The sequence below is a fragment of the Oncorhynchus masou genome, chromosome 20 (assembly GCF_036934945.1).
Source record: "Oncorhynchus masou masou isolate Uvic2021 chromosome 20, UVic_Omas_1.1, whole genome shotgun sequence".
NCBI lineage: Eukaryota > Metazoa > Chordata > Actinopteri > Salmoniformes > Salmonidae > Oncorhynchus > Oncorhynchus masou.
The window spans coordinates 604,053-624,652 of NC_088231.1; the positions used below are offsets into that span (position 1 = coordinate 604,053).

A 20,600-nucleotide genomic window follows, 5' to 3' on the forward strand; every position below is an offset into this window, starting at 1 on the left:
GGAAAAACAAAAAGAAATGGAGGATCTTATTCTGGGAAATCAAGTATAATGTATTTTAAAAAATAAAGTGAATTGGATGGAAAATAAATAAAATATCACCAAATTATTTTGGAATCTTCAACATAGAAATGCTACCAAAAATAATTTACAGAGACAAATGATCTATGATTCACTAAATTATATTTTGAAAGCGTAAGCAAAGTACTTCTCTTTTCAGTCTCCTCCATTTCCACCAACTGAAGTTAACTGTAAGGAATTTTATTACAATAATAGTGTAAAATGAACAGCTGTACAGAAAGACTTGTGTGAGGGCCAAATTGCAGAGTGGGAACTTCTTGATAGTGGATCTTTGAGTAGATAGAAAAAAGGTTTCATATACCTCAACTGGTATGCCATTCAGCCCTGGAGTTTTCCCTGGTCTAAAGACTGCATTGCATACCAGTTGAGGTATATGAAACCTTTTTTCTATCTACTCAAAGATCCACTATTGGCATGTTTAACCACTCCTAAATGGTAAACTATCAGGTATGCAGCAAGAAGGTTTGATTTCACTATTACTGAAACAGGACCCAGGTAGTAAGTATAAAGATCCTGTTAATTTAAAAAACTGGAGGCCGCATAGAATGGTGTTGTGATTCAGAAATCCTAGCTAAATGCATAGCGCACAGAATTACAAAGGTGTTGTCGGATGTTAGTCATCCTGATCATCCCAGCTTTTTTACATGGATGTTACATCGGAGATAATTTAAGACGATTCATTGAAACAGAACACTATGAAAAATAATGGTAATCATAGAAGATTTTGAAAAGGCTTTTGATAAAGTTTGACCCGAATTTATATATACATGTCTGGACTATTTTAATTTTGGTGAATCTCTGGGTTAAAGTTATGTATAGTTACCCCAGGTGTAAAATAACAAATAATGTCTACTTCTCAAATTATTAAACTGTCAAGAGGAGTAAAACAAGGTCGTCCGCTGTCGGTGTATCTATGTATCATGGCCATCAAAATGTTAGCTATTAAAATCAAACAATAAACTCAAGGGGCTAGAAATCCAGAGCTTAAAAACAAAGGTGTCATTCCACGCTAACAACTGAAATGTCCTCTTTTATCTGCAATCTGGATCCCTGCACAGCCTCATAGAGGATCTAGATAATTTTTCTAACATCTCTGGATTACAGCTGAACTATGATAATTGTACCATTTTACGTATTGGATTGCTAAAAAATACAACTTTACCATGTAGTTTACCAATAAAATGGTCTGATGATGAAGTGGACATACCCGGTATTCATATCCCTAAAGAAATAAAGGAACTTACTACAACAAATTTGAACTAAAAGTTGGCAAAACAATATCTTTCTACCAAGGTCTATTTGTGGAAAAATCACCATGTGTAATTATTTAGTCATATCCCAGTTGACCTATTTACTTATGTGTTCAGGGGGGCATTTAAAAAAAATTATACAGTACCAGTCAAAAGTTTGGACACACCTACTCATTCAAGGGTTTTTCTTCATTTTTTTACTATTTTCTACAATGTAGAATAATAGTGAAGACATCGAAACTATGAAATAACTCATATGGAATCATGTAGTAACATGTTAAACAAATCCAAATATATTTGAGATACTTTAAAGTAGCCACCCTTTGCCTTGTTGACAGCTTTGCACATGTTTTGCATTCTCTCAACCAGCTTCATGAGGTAGTCACCTGGAATGCGTTTAAATTAACAGGTGTGCCTTGTTAACAGTTAATTTGTCGAATTTCTTTCCTTAATGAGTTTGAGCCAATCAGTTGTGTTGTGACATGGCAGGGATGGTATACAGAACATAGCCCTATTTGGGAAAAGACCAAGTCCATATTATGGCAAGAACATCTAAAATAAGCAAAGAGAAACAACAGTCCACCATTACTTTTAGACATAAAGGTCACTCAATCCGGAAAGTTTCTTCAAGTGCAGTCGAAAAAAAGAAAAAGCGCTATGATGAAACTGGCTCTCATGAGGACCGCCATAGAAAAAGAAGACCCAGAGTTACCTCTGCTGCAGAGGATAAGTTCATTAGAGCTACCAGCGTCAGAAATTGCAGCCCAAATAAATGCTTCACAGAGTTCAAGTAACAGACACATCTCAACATCAACTGTTCCGAGGAGACTGCGTGAATCAGGCTTTCATGGTCGAATTGCTGCAAATTAACCACTACTAAAGGACACCAATAAGAAGAAGAGACTTGCTTGGGCCAATAAACACGAGACGCAGAGTAGGTGAATGGATGACCTCTGCATGTCTGGTTCCCACTGTGAAGCATGGGTGGAGGTGGTGTGGGGGTGCTTTGCTGGTGACACTGTCAGTGATTCATTTAGAATTCAAGGTACACTTAACCAGCATGGCTACCACAGCATTCTGCAGCGATACGCCATCCCATCTGGTTTGCACTTAGTGGGAATATAATTTGTTTTTCAACAGGAGAGTGATCCAACACACCTCCTTTCTGTGTAAGGGCTATTTGACCAAGAAGGAGAGTGATATTTTTAAACAATGTTTATGGGGGTTGATTGGGCCCCCCCAAAATAGAAATAAAACACTTAATTGACATGACTTGGAAATGACCATATGGAGCAGTATTAGTTCTGGGAGGAGACTCAGTCATCAGGTGACAGCCAACTGGTGGAACGGGACAGACCGCCCACAGCATCAGCTGAGCTTTGCTACCATTCAGATTTGATCAGTTACTGAGTCCCGGGGCTGTATTATGTAGGAGTGCTGATCTAGAATCAGTTTTGCCGTTTAGATCATAGTAATTATAAGATTATTATTGGCAGGAGGGACCTGATATCTAGATCAGCACTCCTACTCTGAGACTCTTGATAGATATGGGCCCAGGTTCTTCTCTTCTCTCCTACAGTTCATTCGCTGACTGTTGTCTATTTCTCCCTGCTGTAGGTGATGTGTCTCCCATCAGCATGTCTCCTATCAGCCAGTCCCAGTTCATCCCACTGGGGGAGATCCTGTGTCTGGCTATCTCAGCCATGAACTCTGCTCGAAAGCCCGTCAACCAGGAGGCCCTGATGGAACACCTCGCCACATGCTTCCCAGGTACAGTAGCTACAGGATCAAATTTCTAGCATTAGCTCAATGACTGTGGGTATCTGCTAGTATCTGCAGTCAGTGGGAGAAATGCAAAACTAACCCAAGAACAATGTCTAAGGGCAACTTCTTCACCCTATACAGTTGGCCTATAATACACCCCAAGACTGTGTTCATTAGGCACTAAAAATTAAAGAAGCAGACTGAAATAAGGAGGAACTACCTTGCCTTCTCCAATAAGAAACATTATTTTTCATTTTCCATTGTGAAACATTTTTAAACACTTCCAGTTGCGTGCCCTAATTAACACAACCCCTGTTACCCCCTAAACACACACACGCACGCACGCACGCACAATGTCCTTATGGTAATGTATGCATTCATGACCCATTGATGGTTGTATAGAGGCAGTTTGTTTAAGGCATCCCTGTCCCCTTCACTCATTCCAGGATTCTGAAAACAGACCATAATACCACACTGCAGCAGCATGTTTTATATGCTGAACAAAAAAAATGTACAAAATTAATTTTGGGTTGTTCTTATTTTCCTCAATTAAGTTCAAAAAAATAGGATGATCGAGCAGCAGTAAGGGCTCTTCGATACTGCACGGTACTGTCTTTCCAAGCTAGTCGGAAGACTTCCAGTTTGGTGTGGCGCCATTTCCATTCCAATTTTCTGGAAGCTTGCTTCAGTGCTTGGGTATTTTCTATATACCAGGGAGCTAGTTTCTTATGAGAAATGTTTGTTGGCTTTTCATAGCCGATCATTGAGAGTATCTCTACCGCTCCTGCTGTCTCTAGAGAGTTGAAAACAGCAGGTCTGGAACAAGGTAGCACGTCCGGTGAACAGGTCAGGGTTCCATAGCCGCAGGCAGAACAGTTGAAACTGGAGCAGCAGCATGGCTAGGTGGACTGGGGACAGCAAGGAGTCATCATGCCAGGTAGTCCTGAGGCATGGTCCTAGGGCCCAGGTCCTCCGAGAGAGAGAAATAAAGAAAGAGAGAAAGCTTTAGAGAGAGCATACTTAAATTCACAGAGGACACTGGATAAGACAGGTGAAATACTCCAGATATAACAGACTGAACCTATTCCCCCGACACATAAACTACTGCAGCATAAATACTGGAGGCTGAGACAGGAGGGGTCAGGAGACACTGTGGCCACATCCAATGATACCCATGGACAGTGCCAAACATGCAGGATATAATCCCACCCACTTTGCCAACACCACTAGAGGGATATCTTCAACCACCATCTTACCATCCTGAGACGAGGCCGAGTATAGCCCACAAAGATCTCCATCACGGCACAACCCAAGGGGGGGCGCCAACCCAGACAGAAAGACCACGTCAGCGACTCAACCCACTGAAGTGACGCACCCCTCCTAGGGACGGCATGGAAGGAAGAGAAGCTTGAGGTATGGAAGTCTCAAAGCTTGAGACAGCTGTGGCGTTGTGTTGTGTGACAAAACTGCACATTTTAGAGTGGCCTTTCGTTGTCCCCAGCACAAGGTGCATCTGTGTAATGATCATGCTGTTTAATCAGCTTCTTGATATGCCACACCTGTCAGGTGGATGGATTATCTTGGCAGAGGAGAAATGTTCACTAACAGGCATAGCCTATTGCACAGCCTATTGCGGACAGTCTGAGCACTGATGGAGGGATTGTGCCTTCCTGGTGTAACTCGGGCAGTTGTTTTTGCCATTCTGTACCGTTCCCGCATGTGTGAGGCTCGGATGTACCATGTTGTTATACGTGGTCTGCCACTACGAGGATGATCAGCTGTCCATCCTGTCTCCCTGTAGTGCTGACTTAGGTGTCTCACAGTACGGACATTGCAATTTATTGCCCTGGCCACATCTGCAGTCCTCATGCCTCCTTGCAGCATGCCTAAGGCACGTTCACGCAGATAAGCAGGGACCCTGGACATCTTTCTTTTGATGTTTTCCAGAGTCAGTAGAAAGGCCTCTTTAGTGTCCTAAGTTTTCATAACCGTGACCTTTATTGCCTACCGTCTGTAAGCTGTTAGTGTCTTAACGACCATTCCACAGTTGTATGTTCATTAATTGTTAATGGTTCATTGAACAAGCATGGGAAACAGTGTTTAAACCCTTTACAATGAAGCTCTGTGAAGTTATTTGGATTTTTACAAATTATCTTTGAAAGACAGGGTCCTGAAAAGGGGACTTTTTTTTGCTGAGTTTATATCAACCATATTAATTTGTGGGGCATTTAGATCTATTTTACTAGGCAAGTCAGTTAAGAACAAATTCTTATTTTCAATGACGGCTTAGGAACAGTGGGTAAACTGCCTTGTTCAGGGGCAGAACGACAGATTTGTGCCTTGTCAGCTTGGGGAATCGATCTTGCAACCTTTCGGGTTACTAGTCCAACGCTCTAATCACCAGGCTACGCTGCCGCCGCAAAATGTCAAAACTACAGTTGTTGCATGTGAAAACTAAAAGAATAAGTCAATCACATTTATTTATATTGCCCTTTTTATGTCAGCAGATTTCACAAAGTGCTTATACAGAAACACAGCCTAAAACCCTAAACAAGCAATTCAGATGTAGAAGAAAGGCAGGAACCTATGAAGAAACCTAGTGAGGAACCAGGCTCTGAGTGGTGGCCAGTGCTCTTCTGGCTGTGCCGGATGGAGATTATAGGAGTCCATGGCCATTAAGGCCAGATTGTTCTTCAAGATGTTCAAATGTTCATAGATGACCAGTATGGTAAAATAAGAAAGACATAGGACAAAGTGATCTTCTGTCAGAAGATGGGAATAAAAAGCAGGATCATCTTAGGAAAGCAAAGCAACTCTGACTCAATCATGCTGTGGGTTTCAAGTAAATAGATACACGATTTACATTAGTAAAACTTTCAGTGTGAATGATTTGAGTTTGATTTGAGTTGAATGATGATGTAATGATTCGAAGGTTGTTGGCTATTATTTGGGTAGAGAAATATGACAGCTCTAGTGATGATAGCTCTTTAAAAATATTTTAGGAATTATGTAGAATACAGTGCATTTGGAAAGTTTTCAGAAGTTTCAGATTCGATTGTTATTTCACCTCATCAATCTACACACAATAACCTATACTGAAAAAGCAAAAACGGGTTTTCAGAAATGTTTGCCATTGTAAAAAAACAGAAATATCACATTTAGATAAGTATTCAGACCTTTTACTCAGTACTTTGTTGAAGCACCTTTGGCAGTGATTGCAGGTATGATGCTACAAGCTTGGAACACCTGTATTTGGGGAGTTTCTACAATTCTTCTTTGCAGATCCTCTCAAGCTCTGTCAGGTTGGATGGGGAGGGTCGCTGCACCGCTATTTCCAGGTCTCTCCAGAGATGTTTGATCGGGTTCATGTCCAGGCGCTGGATGGGCCACTCAAGGACATTCAGAGACTTGTCCCAAAGCCACTCATGTGTTGTCTTGACTGTGTGCTTCAGATCGTTGTCCCCAGTCTGAGGTCCTGAGCGCACTCGAGCAGGTTTTCATCAAGGTTCTCTCTCTACTTCGCTCTGTTCATCTTTCCCCCGATCCCGTCCCTGCCGCTGAAAATCATCCCAACAGCATGATGCTGCCACCGTCTGATGCCAGGTTTCCTCCAGGTGTGACGCTTTGCATTCAGGCCAAGGAGTTTCATCAGACCAGAGAATCTTGATTCTCATAGTCTGCGAGTCCTTTAGGTGCCTTTTGGAAAACTCCAAGCAGGCTGTCATGTGCCTTTTACTGGGGAGTGGCTTACGTCTGGCCACTCTACCACAAAGGCCTGATTTGGTGGAGTGCTGCAGAGATGGTTGTCCTTCTGGAAGGTTCTCTCATCTCCACAGAGGAACACTGGAGCACTCTCAGAGTGACCATCGGGTTCTTGGTCACCTCCCTGACCAAGGCCCTTCTCCCCAATTGCTCAGTTTGGCTGGGCAGCCAGCTCTAGGACGAGTCTTGGTGGTTCCAAACTTCTTCCATTTAGGAATGATGGAGGCCACTGTGTTCTTGGGGACCTTCAATGATGCAGACATTTTTTGGGACACTTTCCCAGATCTGTTCCTCGACACAATCCTGTTTCGTGGGGCTCTATGGATGATTCCTCATGGCTTGGTTTTTGCTCTGACATGCACTGTCAACTGTGGGACCTACACACATGAGGTGTGTGCCTTTCCAAATCATGTCCAATCAATTGCATTTACCACAGATGGACTCCAATCAAGTTCTAGAAACATCTCAAGGATGATCAATGGAAACAGGGTGCACATGAGCTCAATTTCAAGTCTCATAGCAAAGGGTCTGAATACTTATGTAAATGAGGTATGTTTCTTACATTGTACATTTGCAAAAATGTCAACCTGTTTTTGCTTTAATTATGGGATATATGTCGATTGATGATAAAACATTTAATACATTTTAGAATAAGGCTATAAAGTAAAAGAATGTGGAAAAAGTCTAGGGGTTTGAATACTTTCTGAACTAACTGTATGTAGACCTATTGATAGCTAGATTTAGGCTAAAAGTACATTTCCTGAAGAAAATGTGGTGTGTAGTGCTAGCTTGTTTTAACTTCTTATGGTTGCAGGGGCAGTATTGAGTAGCTTGGATGAGAGGTGCCCAGAGTAAACAGGCATATTTATTATTAGTATTGGATAGAAAACACTCTGAAGTTTTTAAAACTGTTTGAATGATTTCTGTGAGTATAACAGGCACCTGAGAAGAAATCCAAACAGGAAGTGAGAAATCTGAGGTTGGTCGATTTTCAACCCAGGCCCAACCCAGTGGGATATGGATGAAGTTGCACTTCCTAGGGCTTCCACTAGATGTCAACCATCTTTAGAAACTTGAATGAGGCTTCTACTGTGTTGTGGGGCATTGTGATATTTATGATAACAACACCCAAAAGATTGATTCTATACTTAGTTTGAAATGTTTCTTCAACCTGTAATTTAACGTTTTGAAGTTTTTGTCCGAAGTTATGCTGGACCTGCATGAGCGTTTGGATGTGTACCTAACGCCCTAACAAAAGTAGCTACTTGGATATAAATAATGGACATTATCGAACAAATCAAGCATTTATTGTGGAACTAGGATTCCTGGGAGTGCATTCTTGATGAAGATCATCAAAGGTAAGGGAATATTTATAATGTGATTTCTGGTTTCTGTTGAATCCAACATGGCGGATTGTTTTATTTATTTTCTGAGCGCCTTCTCAAATTATTGCATGGTTTGCTTTTTCCGTAAAGTTAAAAACAAAATCTGACACAGCGGTTGCGTTAAGGAGAGGTATATCTATAATTCCATGTGTATAACTTGTATTATCAACTACATTTATGATGAGTATTTCTGTTGAATCGATGTGGCTATGCAAAATCACTGGATGTTTTTGGAACTAGTGAACGTAACGCGCCAATGTAAACTCTGATTTTTTTATATAAATATGAACTTTATCAAACATACATGTATTGTGTAACATGAAGTCCTATGAGTGTCATCTGATGAAGATCATCAAAGGTTAGTGATTAATTTTATCTCTATGTGTGCTCTTTGTGACTCCTCTCTTTAGCTGGAAAAATGGCTGTGTTTTTCTGTGGCCTGGTGGTGACCTAACATAATCGTTTGTGGTGCTTTCGCTGTAAAGCCTATTTGAAATCGGACACTGTGGTGGGATTAACAACAAGATTACCTTAAAATGGTATAAGATACATGTGTGTTTGAGGAATTTTAATTATGAGATTTATGTTGTTTTGAATTTGGTGCCCTGCACTTTCACTGGCTGTTGTCATATCGATCCCGCTAACGGGATTGCAGCCATAAGAAGTTTAAAGTATGTATGGTTTTGAAATATGTTATAGTAGTGGTAGTGTCTGCAGTAGTAATGATGGTGACTGATTATAGTTGGAAAAAGTAGGTAGATGAAAATATAGAATAGCCTGAATATATGAATGTTGGTTTGGTTTATCTAGCTCGAACGGTTCATGAGTTACTGTTGATGAATTATTTTATTGAAATGTATGCAAATTTATATATTTGTACAATTTATTTAACTAGTAAAGTCAGATATTAAGAACAAATACTTATTTACAATGACGGCCTACACCGGCCAAACCCTAACCCAGACAACTCTGGGCCAATTGTGCGCCGGCCTATGGGACTCCCAATCAGGGCCGTTTGTGATACAGCCTGAAATTTAACCAGGGTCTGTAGTGATGCCTCTAGCACTGATCATTGGGTTTGTGTCTCTAGCTTGAACGGTTCAAGAGTTACCCAACAACAATAATTATATTATATGCTAATGTATTCTCCTTCAAGTAGTTATAATTTATAGTGGAGCCCATTGCTAGACCAGAGTTAGTGAGAACCAGAGCTAGCTAGCTATGCCCAGGACCAGAGCTGGGGTCAGAGGAAGTGCAGACCAGACTGGTAGTTGTGGTCAGTAGTTGTGTTGCAGGATCATTGGGTCCTACAGTATAGATGTGGTCAGTACTTGTGGTCTATATGTGGTCAGTACTCGTGGGTCTATATGTGGTCAGCAGTTGTGTGGTTGTGGTCAGTAGTTGTGTGGTTCAGTTGTTTTGTGATTAGTGGTTGTGGTCAGTAGTTTTGATCAGTAGTTTAGTAAGTAGCAGTCGTCGTGTGGTTGTGGTCAGTAGTTTTATAGTTGTGTTCATTAGTTGTGTGGTCAGAAGTTCTGGTCAGTAGTTGTGTGGTTTTGGTCATTAGTTTAGGTCAGTAGTTGTGGGGTTGTGGTCAGTAGTTTTGGTCAGTGGTTTAGTAAGTAGTTGTTTATTCAGTAGTTGTGTGGTTGTGCCAGTAGTTGTGGTCAGTGGTTGTGGTTCAGTAATTGTGCGGTTGTGGTCATTAATTTAGGTCAGTGGTTGTGGTCAGTGGTTGTGGTCAGTAGTTGTGGTTTGGTAAGTAGTTTTGCGGTTGTGGTCAGTAGTTTTTTGGTTGTGGTCAGTAGTTGTGTGGTTCAGTAGTTGTGTGGTCAGGAGTTATAGTCTGTAGTTGTGTTGTGGTAAGTACAGTGCCTTGCGAAAGTATTCAGCCCCCTTGAACTTTGCGACCTTTTGCCACATTTCAGGCTTCAAACATAAAGATATAAAACTGTATTTTTTGTGAAGAATCAACAACAAGTGGGACACAATCATGAAGTGGAACGACATTTATTGGATATTTCAAACTTTTTTAACAAATCAAAAACTGAAAAATTGGGCTTTCAAAATTATTCAGCCCCCTTAAGTTAATACTTTGTAGCGCCACCTTTTGCTGCGATTACAGCTGTAAGTTGCTTGGGGTATGTCTATCAGTTTTGCACATCGAGAGACTGAAATTTTTTCCCATTCCTCCTTGCAAAACAGCTCGAGCTCAGTGAGGTTGGATGGAGAGCATTTGTGAACAGCAGTTTTCAGTTCTTTCCACAGATTCTCGATTGGATTCAGGTCTGGACTTTGACTTGGCCATTCTAACACCTGGATATGTTTATTTTTGAACCATTCCATTGTAGATTTTGCTTTATGTTTTGGATCATTGTCTTGTTGGAAGACAAATCTCCGTCCCAGAGTCAGGTCTTTTGCAGACTCAAGCAGGCCCAAATGATGCTGCCACCACCATGTTTGACAGTGGGTATGGTGTGTTCAGGGTGATGAGCTGTGTTGCTTTTACGCCAAACATAACGTTTTGCATTGTTGCCAAAAAGTTCGATTTTGGTTTCATCTGACCAGAGCACCTTCTTCCACATGTTTGGTGTGTCTCCCAGGTGGCTTGTGGCAAACTTTAAACAACACTTTTTATGGATATCTTTAAGAAATGGCTTTCTTCTTGCCACTCTTCCATAAAGGCCAGATTTGTGCAATATACGACTGATTGTTGTCCTATAGACAGAGTCTCCCACCTCAGCTGTAGATCTCTGCAGTTCATCCAGAGTGATCATGGGCCTCTTGGCTGCATCTCTGATCAGTCTTCTCCTTGTATGAGCTGAAAGTTTAGAGGGACGGCCAGGTCTTGGTAGATTTGCAGTGGTCTGATACTCCTTCCATTTCAATATTATCGCTTGCACAGTGCTCCTTGGGATGTTTAAAGCTTTAAACTTCTTCACAACAGTATCTCGGACCTGCCTGGTGTGTTCCTTGTTCTTCATGATGCTCTCTGCGCTTTTAACGGACCTCTGAGACTATCACAGTGCAGGTGCATTTATACGGAGACTTGATTATGCACAGGTGGATTGTATTTATCATCATTAGTCATTTAGGTCAACATTGGATCATTCAGAGATCCTCACTGAACTTCTGGAGAGAGTTTGCTGCACTGAAAGTAAAGGGGCTGAATAATTTTGCACGCCCAATTTTTCAGTTTTTGATTTGTTAAAAAAAGTTTGAAATATCCAATAAATGTCGTTCCACTTCATGATTGTGTCCCACTTGTTGTTGATTCTTCACAAAAAAATACAGTTTTATATCTTTATGTTTGAAGCCTGAAATGTGGCAAAAGGTCACAAAGTTCAAGGGGGCCAAATACTTTTGCAAGGCACTGTAGTTGTGTGGTTGTGGTCAGTAGTTTTGGTCAATAGTTGTCTAGTTGTGGTCAGTAGTTGTCTAGTTGTGGTCAATAGTTGTGTGGTCTGTAGTTGTGGTGTACTGTAGTTGTGTGGTTGTGGTCAGCAGTTGAGTCAGTAGTTGGTGTTGTGGTCTATAGTTGTGGTCAGAGGTGGTGTGTTGTGGTCAGTAGTTTTGTTAAATAGTTGTGTGATTCATTAGTTCTGGTCAGTAGTTGTGTGGTGGTGTTCAGTAGTTATGGTCAGTGGTTGTGGTCAGTCGTTTTGTGGTTGTGGTCATTAGTTGTTTGGTTCAGTAGTTTTGTGGTCAGTGGTTGTGGCCAGTAGTTGTGTGGTTGTAGTCATTAGTTTAGGTCAGTGGTTGTGGTCAGTAGTTATGGTCAGTGGTTGTGTAATCAGTAGTTGTTGTGGTCAGTAGTTTTGTGGTTGCGAGTCGTTTTGTGGTTGTGGTAATTAGTTGTGTGGTTCGGTAATTGTGTGGTCAGTAGTTCTGGTCAGTGGTTGTGGTCAGTAGTTGTGTGGTTGTAGTCATTAGTTTAGGTCAGTAGTTGTGTGGTTGTGGTCAGTAGTTTTGTGGTTGTGGTCAGTATTAGTGTGGTCAGGAGTCCTGACCACACTAATACTGACCACAACCACAAAACTACTGACCACAACTACTGAATACACAACTACTGACAAAAACTATTGACCACAACCACACAACTACTGACCACCCATCTACTGAACCACAACCACACAACTACAGACCTCAACACAACTACAGACCATAACTCCTGAGTTAGTTGAGATCAGTGGTTGTGGGCATTAGTTGTGGTCTGTAGCTGTGTTGTTGTGGTGTGTAGTGGTTGTGGTATGTTATGGTTGTGGGTAGTAGTTGGTTGTGATCATTAGTTGTGGTCAGTAGTGGTCAGTAGCTGTGGGCAATAGTTGTGTGGTTGTGGTCAATAGTTGTATGGTTGTGGTCAGTGTCTAAACTACAAATGTTGTGTTTGAAAACTGAAAGAAGTGCAATAAGAAGTGATCGGGTGAAATATCTAGAGTGAACTTGGCAATTGTTGTCCAAGGCAGTTTTTGCTAGGCAACAGTTCCCTTGGCTAAAGCCAGTATGAGAAACATGCGAACGAACGTGTGCTTTGAAACTAAGTAAATTACTGCACTCTGACTTACAAAATGTATTTGCTAGATTCATGATAGTGTTAGACAAAGCAAGGAAAGTGAACTTTAAAATGCTATGTATTGTTATTGGAATTTGCAGCTGTTGTTGGTAAGCAATGCATCTGCTAGCTTTTGGCATTACTTACTGTATCTATAAAGAGAGAGAGCTGTAACCTATAAAGAGAGAGAGCTGTAACCTATCTATTGATTGGTAAAAGCTATTCCTTATCCGCTTTCAGATTTGAATAGCAGGGAAGTAGACAAAGAAGTCTTACCCTCTAACTTGTCTAAGTTGTTTGCCAAGTGGTCTAAGTAGAGGATGTGTTTCAAAAGTTACATTGTTGCATTTACAGTGAATGGAATGTTTGAAGTGATGATGTCACAATGGGGCCTTTAGAATTATGAGGAAATGCCATGAAAGTGGTTGGAGGACTTAAAGTATAAAAGATATCAAGAAGTTGTAGGTCAGCACACTGGTCCTGAACAGTCTACTCATTTTAAAGTTTGAATGTCATTTCTAGCTTAAACGGTGTAAGAGGAGTAGCGACCTAAATAATAATAATAAAAAGTCAGAAGTATGACGAAGATTTAAAGTTGGGACTTTTGCTTTGCAAGTCCCACCTAAAAATACTTTACTCTTAAAATGTAAGTTCTAGAACTCTGGTTTTGAACTGCTGAATGTAAAACTTGTCTTTCCCCCGTCTGTGTTTCTCTCAGGTGTTCCAACACCGAGCTCGGAGATTCTGCGACACACCCTAAACATGCTGGTGCGAGAGAGGAAAATCTACCCAACACCTGAAGGCTACTTCATTGTTACTCCCCAGACCTACTTTATCACCCCCAACCTCATCCGATCCAACAGCAAGTGGTACCACCTGGACGACTGGCAGCAGCAACAGCAGTGTACCTCCCCACAGTCGGGCACCATCACGCCCTCCACCCCGGGCTGCGTGAGGGAGAGGCCCAACCAGAAGAACCACGGGGACTCCTACAACACGTACCGCGATGATACGCCCATCCCTCAAGCCCCCACTTACCAGAGGAAGTCTCCCAAGGAGCCTCGCGGAGACCCCCCCTCCTACCCTCAGCCCCCGCCGGCTCCCGTTCAGATACCGACGTCACAGTTGCAAGATCCTTTGACGGACAAGAGCAAGAGTAATGCCCCCTTCCCCTACAAGACCGACACACTGACCAAAAAAAAGGAGGGTGGTGGCGGTAGCAGTGCCGAGAAGCAGTCAAAGAAGTTTGGGCTGAAGCTGTTCAGGTTGAGCTTCAAGAAGGACAAGCTGAGGCAGCTGGCCACGTTCTCGGCCCAGTTCCCTCCCGAGGAATGGCCCCTCCGCGATGAAGATGCGCCTGCCATCACCATCCCCCGCACTGTGGAGATGGAGATCATCCGGCGGATCAACCCGGACCTGACGGTGGAAAATGTGGCGCGCCACACGGCCGTGATGAAGAGACTGGAGGAGGAGCGTGCCCAGAGGAGAAAAGCAGGCAGCTCGGCTGAGCACAGTGCACGCAGCCGGAGGAGTCGTGGTCACCGTCGGGTGCCGCATGGCAAGTCCCGTTCACACAGCAAGACGCGCGCCTCCCGGGGCGACCCTTCCGATAGTTCCAACCTGGACATGGCCATGGTAGACAGGGATTACAGCCGCTTCTTCAGCCACTCGCTGGTGCGCTCCCCGCGTGAGGCCATGTACACCTTGGAGCGCAAAAGAAGTGGTGGGACTTACGTAGTCCACAGCAACCCTAACATCACAGAGTCCCACTTCCCCATCACCCCGGAGTGGGACGTGTCCGGGGAGTTGGCGAAAAGGAGGACAGAGATGCCTTTCCCCGAGCCCTCGCGCGGGACGTCCAGCGGGAGAGTGCACCGAAGCCACAGTCACACTCAAGAAGGAAGGAAGTCACGCGACGAGCTGACCGACCAGGCTAAGGAAAGGTCCCGCTCCATGGATAACGCTTTGAGCCCTCTGGATGGAATGGGCCCCTCCTCTTTGGGGATGTCAGAGGACTATGAGCGTAGTCCCGATGAACGAAGTCGTTACTACACAGACGATGGGACTTTGCGGGCCTCCCAGAAGTCACCCCACTATTCAAGGATCATGTTCTCAGCTGCTAAGTTCAATTCTGAAATGTGTGTGCCTGATGTGGGGAAGGGGAGCCTGGGGAAGGGGAGCCTGGGGAAGGGGGGAGCCTGGGGAAGGGGGGGAGCCTGGGGAAGGGGAGCCTAGGGAAGGGGAGCCTAGGGAAGGGGAGCCTAGGGAAGGGGAGCCTAGGGAAGGGGAGCCTAGGGAAGGGGAGCCTAGGGAAGGGGAGTCTAGGGAAGGGGAGCATGGACGAGTCTAGGATCCGAAGCCCACTGGAAAGGAATAAGAGCAGAGACAGCTTGCCGGCCTACAGTGATCTGAAGGGACTCTCGCCCAAGTCCTCGGCGGACGACTACTTCCAGTGCAATACGTCAAACGAAACAATCCTTACCGCCCCTTCACCTCTGTCAAAAGCAGACCACGACACGTTAACCTCGTCTGAGGGAATCCGGAAGGGCACTCCAGCCGATCGCCACATCCCTCACCTTACCTCTCCCCTCACGATGGAATACAAAGAGGACTCTTTGGCAAAGGGGCAAAACGGCTCAAACCGATCAACACCAAGCCAGACCCCAGAGCCCATGACTAACGGACGTTTGACACAACACCAACACAATGTAGACCCTGGAGGGGGAGGCGGTGGTGGCGTGGCAGACAAGAGGAAGGAGATCTTCAGCAAGGACACTTTGTTCAAGCCTCCACACAACACATTGACTGCAGGCTACGTGGAGGGCACCTACACCAAGTCGGGCACCCTGCGAAAGACCCCACACATCAAATCAGCCGAGGTCCTTGACAATCTAGAGGCCCAGCAGCCTTCGAATTCAGCAGCTTCCCCCGCTTCCGCCCTGGTCCCCCAGGGCTCCGAGCCAGTGGTCCCGTCAGCCTCCGAGGCCGCTTTTGACTACTACAATGTGTCGGATGATGACGAGGAGGTGATGGCGGAGGACACCGCGCGGAAGGAGTTAGTGGTGGCAGAGGGCAAAGGGCACGGGGAGGGTGGGGGTGGAGTTGGAACCATGCAGTGGCTTCTGGAGCGGGAGAAGGAGCATGATCTGCAGCGCAAGTTTGAGACTAACCTCACGCTGCTCAGCCCCAAGGAGACAGAAAACAGTAGCAGCCAGAAGTCAGCGCATTCAGCACGTCTGGATAGCATGGACAGCAGCAGCGTGACTGTAGACAGTGGATTCAACTCCCCAAGGTAAGCTGAACCTAGTCTGTCCACTACGGCAACCAGAGGGTTATGACCAAAGAATACATATAGAAAGTGGATATAATCACAATCTGTAAAATGTAAACACAACTGGAGACAACTTTTGGAGGTATGTTTTGTACACTCGTATTTATTTGCACAGTGACACTAAATATTTGAATTTGGCTCTTTACACCAGCATTTTGGATTTGAGATCAAATATTTTATATGTGGCAACAGTACAAAATGTCACCTTTTATCTGAGGGTATTTTCATGCATGTTTTACTGTTTAGATAATGAATGAAATTTATGTAACTAGTCCCTCCATTTGAAGGTGTCATTTGGACAAATTAATTTATGTTAAATTTCGTCAAAAGTTTAGTATTTGGTCCCATATTCCTAGCATGCAATGACTACAATAAGCTTGCAACTCTACAAACGCATTGGACGCATTTGCAGTTTGTTGATCTCAAATCCAAAATGCTGGAGGATAGAGACAAATTAAAAGTTTTAGCATCACTGTCCAAATAAATACGTATGTTTTTGGCACAACATTGTTACAGTATCTTGTAAAAAAAATGTATTTAACCTTTAAGGCAAGTCAGTTAAGAACAAATTAATATTTACCTTGATGGCCTTTTGCCTATCTGGCAAAACAGTGTAGGAACAGTTGCTAACTAACTGTAAAGAACTCGCTAACTGTGGGGGAAAACATTTCACTTACTTAGTTAGCCAGGTAGTGTACCTCTATTTTCTAGCAAGCGTAATGTTGCCTCCCAAAGGGATAAGGTGGCTCCACTAAGGTTTTATTTGGATGTTTGTGATGTGTCCGCTTTCCAAGCATATTAGCATTAGTAGAACATACCTATTCTAAGCAATGTACACAGTAGTAGCATGCCAGTGGCTTGGCAATCCTATCCATGCATCATGTTACCACACACACTTGCTCAGAGCAGCTGTCTTTAGAATGGTATTAAAGTGATACTTCGAGATTTTTCCAATGAGGTCCTTTATCTACTTCCCTGGAGTCAGATGAACTCGTGGATACCATGTTTATGTCTGTAAGTCCAGTATGAAGTAAGCTAACTAGCGTTAGCATAATGACTGGAGGTCTATAGGTATCACGCTAGCACACAGAGACACGTAAAAATTATGATTTTCTTTGTCACTGGCCTACACACAATATACCATAATGTGAAAGTGGAATTGTTTTTCGACATTTTTACAAATGGCTAAAAAATTATAAAAGCTGACATGTCTTGAGTCAATAAGTATTCAACCCCTTTGGTATAGCAAGTCTAAATAAGATCAGGAGTAAAAATTTGCTTAAGTCACAAAATAAGTTATGATTTTTGAATGACTACCTCATCTACATTATGTACCCCACACATACAATTATCTGTAAGATCCCTGAATTTCAAACACAGATTCAACCAGAAAGACCAGGGAGGGCACCTGGTAGATGGGTAAATAAAATACGACATTGAATATCCCTTACATTTTGGATGGTTTATCATTTTTTTTTATTTGACCTTTATTTAACTAGGCAAGTCAGTTAAGAACACATTCTTATTTTCAATGATGGCCTAGGAACAGTGGGTTAACTGCCTGTTCAGGGGCAGAACGACAGATTTGTACCTTGTCTTTCTGTTACTAGTCCAACACTCTAACCACTAGGCTACCCTGCCGCCCATCTAGTCACTACAAAGATACAGGTGACCTGTATCTTTGAGAGGAAGGAAGGAAATCGCTCAGGTATTTCATCATGAGGCCAATGGTGACTTTAAAACAGTTAAAGTTTAATGGCTGTGATAAGAGAAACTGACGATGGAACAACAATATTGTAGTTACTCCACAATACTAACCTAATTGACAGAGTCAAAAGAAGGAAGCCTGTACAGAATAAGAAAATATTCCAATATATGCATCCACTGTTTGCAATAAGTCACTAAAGTTATATTGCAAACAATGTGGCAAAGCAATTACATTTTTGTCCTGAATACAAAGTGTTGTGTTTGGGGGAAATCCAATACAACACATTGCTGAGTTCCACTCTCCATATTTTCAAGCATAGTGGTGGCATCATGTTATGGGTATGCTTGTAATTGTTAAGGACTGGGGAGTTTTTCAGGATAAAAAAGAATATCCTAGAGAAAAACCTGGCTCAGTCTGCTTTCCACCAGACACTGGGAGATTAATTCACCTTTCAGGAGGACAATAACCTAAAATACAAGGCCAAATTTCCACTGGAGATTCTTAACAAGAAGACAGTGAATGTTCCTGAGTGGCCGAGTTACAGTTTTGACTTAGATCTGCTTGAGAATCTATGGCAAGACCTAAAAGTGGTTGAATAGTAATGATCAATTTGACAGAGCCTGAAGAATTTTGAAAGTATTAGTGGACAAATGCTGTGCAATCCAGGTATTCAAAGTTTGTAGAGACTAACCCAGAATGACTCACAACTGTAATTGCTGCCAAAGGTGATTCTAACATTTATGTTACTGTTGTATCTTTAATGAATCTTTTACAAATGTCAGAATTTATCTTTCACTTTGACATTAGAGTATTTGGTATAGATCGTTGACAAAAAAGGACAATTAAATCCATTTTAATCCCACTTTGTAACACAACAAAATGTGGACAAAGTCAAGGGGTATTAATACTTTATGATAGCACTGTACAGTGGGGCAAAAAAGTATTTAGTCAGCCACCAATTGTGCAAGTTCTCCCACTTAAAAATATGAGAGAGGCCTGTAATTTTCATCATAGGTACACTTCAACTAAGACAGACAAAATGAGAAAAATCCAGAAAATCACATTGTAGGATTTCTAATGAATTTATTTGCAAATTATGGTGGAAAATAAGTATTTGGTCAATAACAAAAGTCTATCTCAATACTTTGTTATATACCCTTTGTTAGCAATGACAGAGGTCAAATGATTTCTGTAAGTCTTCACAAGGTTTTCACACACTGTTGCTGGTATTTTGGCCCATTCCTCCATGCAGGTCTCCTCTAGAGCAATGATGTTTGGGGTCTGTTGCTGGGCAACACGGACTTTCAACTCCCTCCAAAGATTTTCTATGGGGTTGAGATCTGGAGACTGGCTAGGCCACTCCAGGACCTTGAAATGCTTCTTACGAAGCCACTCCTTCGTTGCCCGGGCAGTGTGTTTGGGATCATTGTCATGCTGAAAGACCCAGCCACGTTTCATCTTCAATGCCCTTGCTGATGGAAGGAGGTTTTTACTCAAAATCTCACGATACATGGCCCCATTCATTCTTTCCTTTACACGGATCAGTCGTCCTGGTCCCTTTGAGACAAACAGCCCCAAAGCATGATGTTTCCACCCCCATGCTTCACAGTAGGTATGGTGTTCTTTGGATGCAACTCAGCATTCTTTGTTCTCCAAACACAACGAGTTGAGTTTTTACCAAAAAGTTATATTTTGGTTTCATCTGACCATATGACATTCTCCCAATCTTCTTCTGGATCATCCAAATGCTCTCTAGCAAACGTCAGACGGGCCTGGACATGTACTGGCTTAAGTAGGGGGACACGTCTGGTACTGCAGGATTTGAGTCCCTGGCGGCATAGTGTGTTACTGATGGTAGGCTTTGTTACTTTGGTCCCAGCTCTCTGCAGGTCATTCACTAGGTCCCCCCGTGTGGTTCTGGGATTTTTGCTCACCATTCTTGTGATCATTTTGACCCCACGGGGTGAGATCTTGCGTGGAGCCCGAGATCGATGGAGATTATCAGTTTTTTATTTTTTTATTTGTTATTTTATTTCACCTTTTATTTAACCAGGTAGGCTAGTTGAGAACAAGTTCTCATTTGCAACTGCGACCTGGCCAAGATAAAGCATAGCAGTGTGAACAGACAACACAGAGTTACACATGGAGTAAACAATTAACAAGTCAATAACACAGTAGAAAAAAAGGGGAATCTATATACATTGTGTGCAAAAGGCATGAGGAGGTAGGCAATTAATTACAATTTTGCAGATTAACACTGGAGTGATAAATGATCAGATGGTCATGTACAGGTAGAGATACTGGTGTGCAAAAGAGCAGAAAAGTAAATAAATAAAAACAGTCTGGGGATGAGGTAGGTGAAAATGGGTGGGCTATTTACCAATAGACTATGTACAGCTGCATTGATCGGTTAGCTGCTCAGATAGCACATGTTTGAAGTTGGTGAGGGAGATAAAAGTCTCCAACTTCAGGGATTTTTTGCAATTCGTTCCAGTCACAGGCAGCAGAGTACTGGAACGAAAGGCGGCCAAATGAGGTGTTGGCTTTAGGGATGATCAGTGGTCTTGTATATCTTCCATTTCCTAGTAATTGTTGATTTCTTCAAACCAAGCTGCTTACCTATTGCAGATTCAGTCTTCCCAACCTGGTGCAGGTCTACAATTTTGTTTCTGGTGTCCTTTGACAGCTCTTTGTTCTTGGCCATAGTGGAGTTTGGAGTGTGACTGTTTGAGGTTGTGGACAGGTGTCTTTTATACTGATAACAAGTTCA

At 42.7% G+C, this 20,600-nt stretch overlaps 1 protein-coding gene across 1 annotated transcript in view; it reads left to right on the forward strand.

Annotated features, from left to right (window-relative positions):
- LOC135506652 (storkhead-box protein 2-like) overlaps positions 1 to 20,600 on the forward strand; it is a 49,102-nt gene that overhangs the window by 17,913 nt on the left and 10,589 nt on the right. The window contains exons 2-4 of the mRNA XM_064925971.1: positions 2,946 to 3,098; positions 13,510 to 14,942; positions 15,077 to 16,083. Coding sequence (XP_064782043.1) covers positions 2,946 to 3,098; positions 13,510 to 14,942; positions 15,077 to 16,083 — 2,593 coding nt within the window. The remainder of the gene's footprint in view (positions 1 to 2,945; positions 3,099 to 13,509; positions 14,943 to 15,076; positions 16,084 to 20,600) is intronic.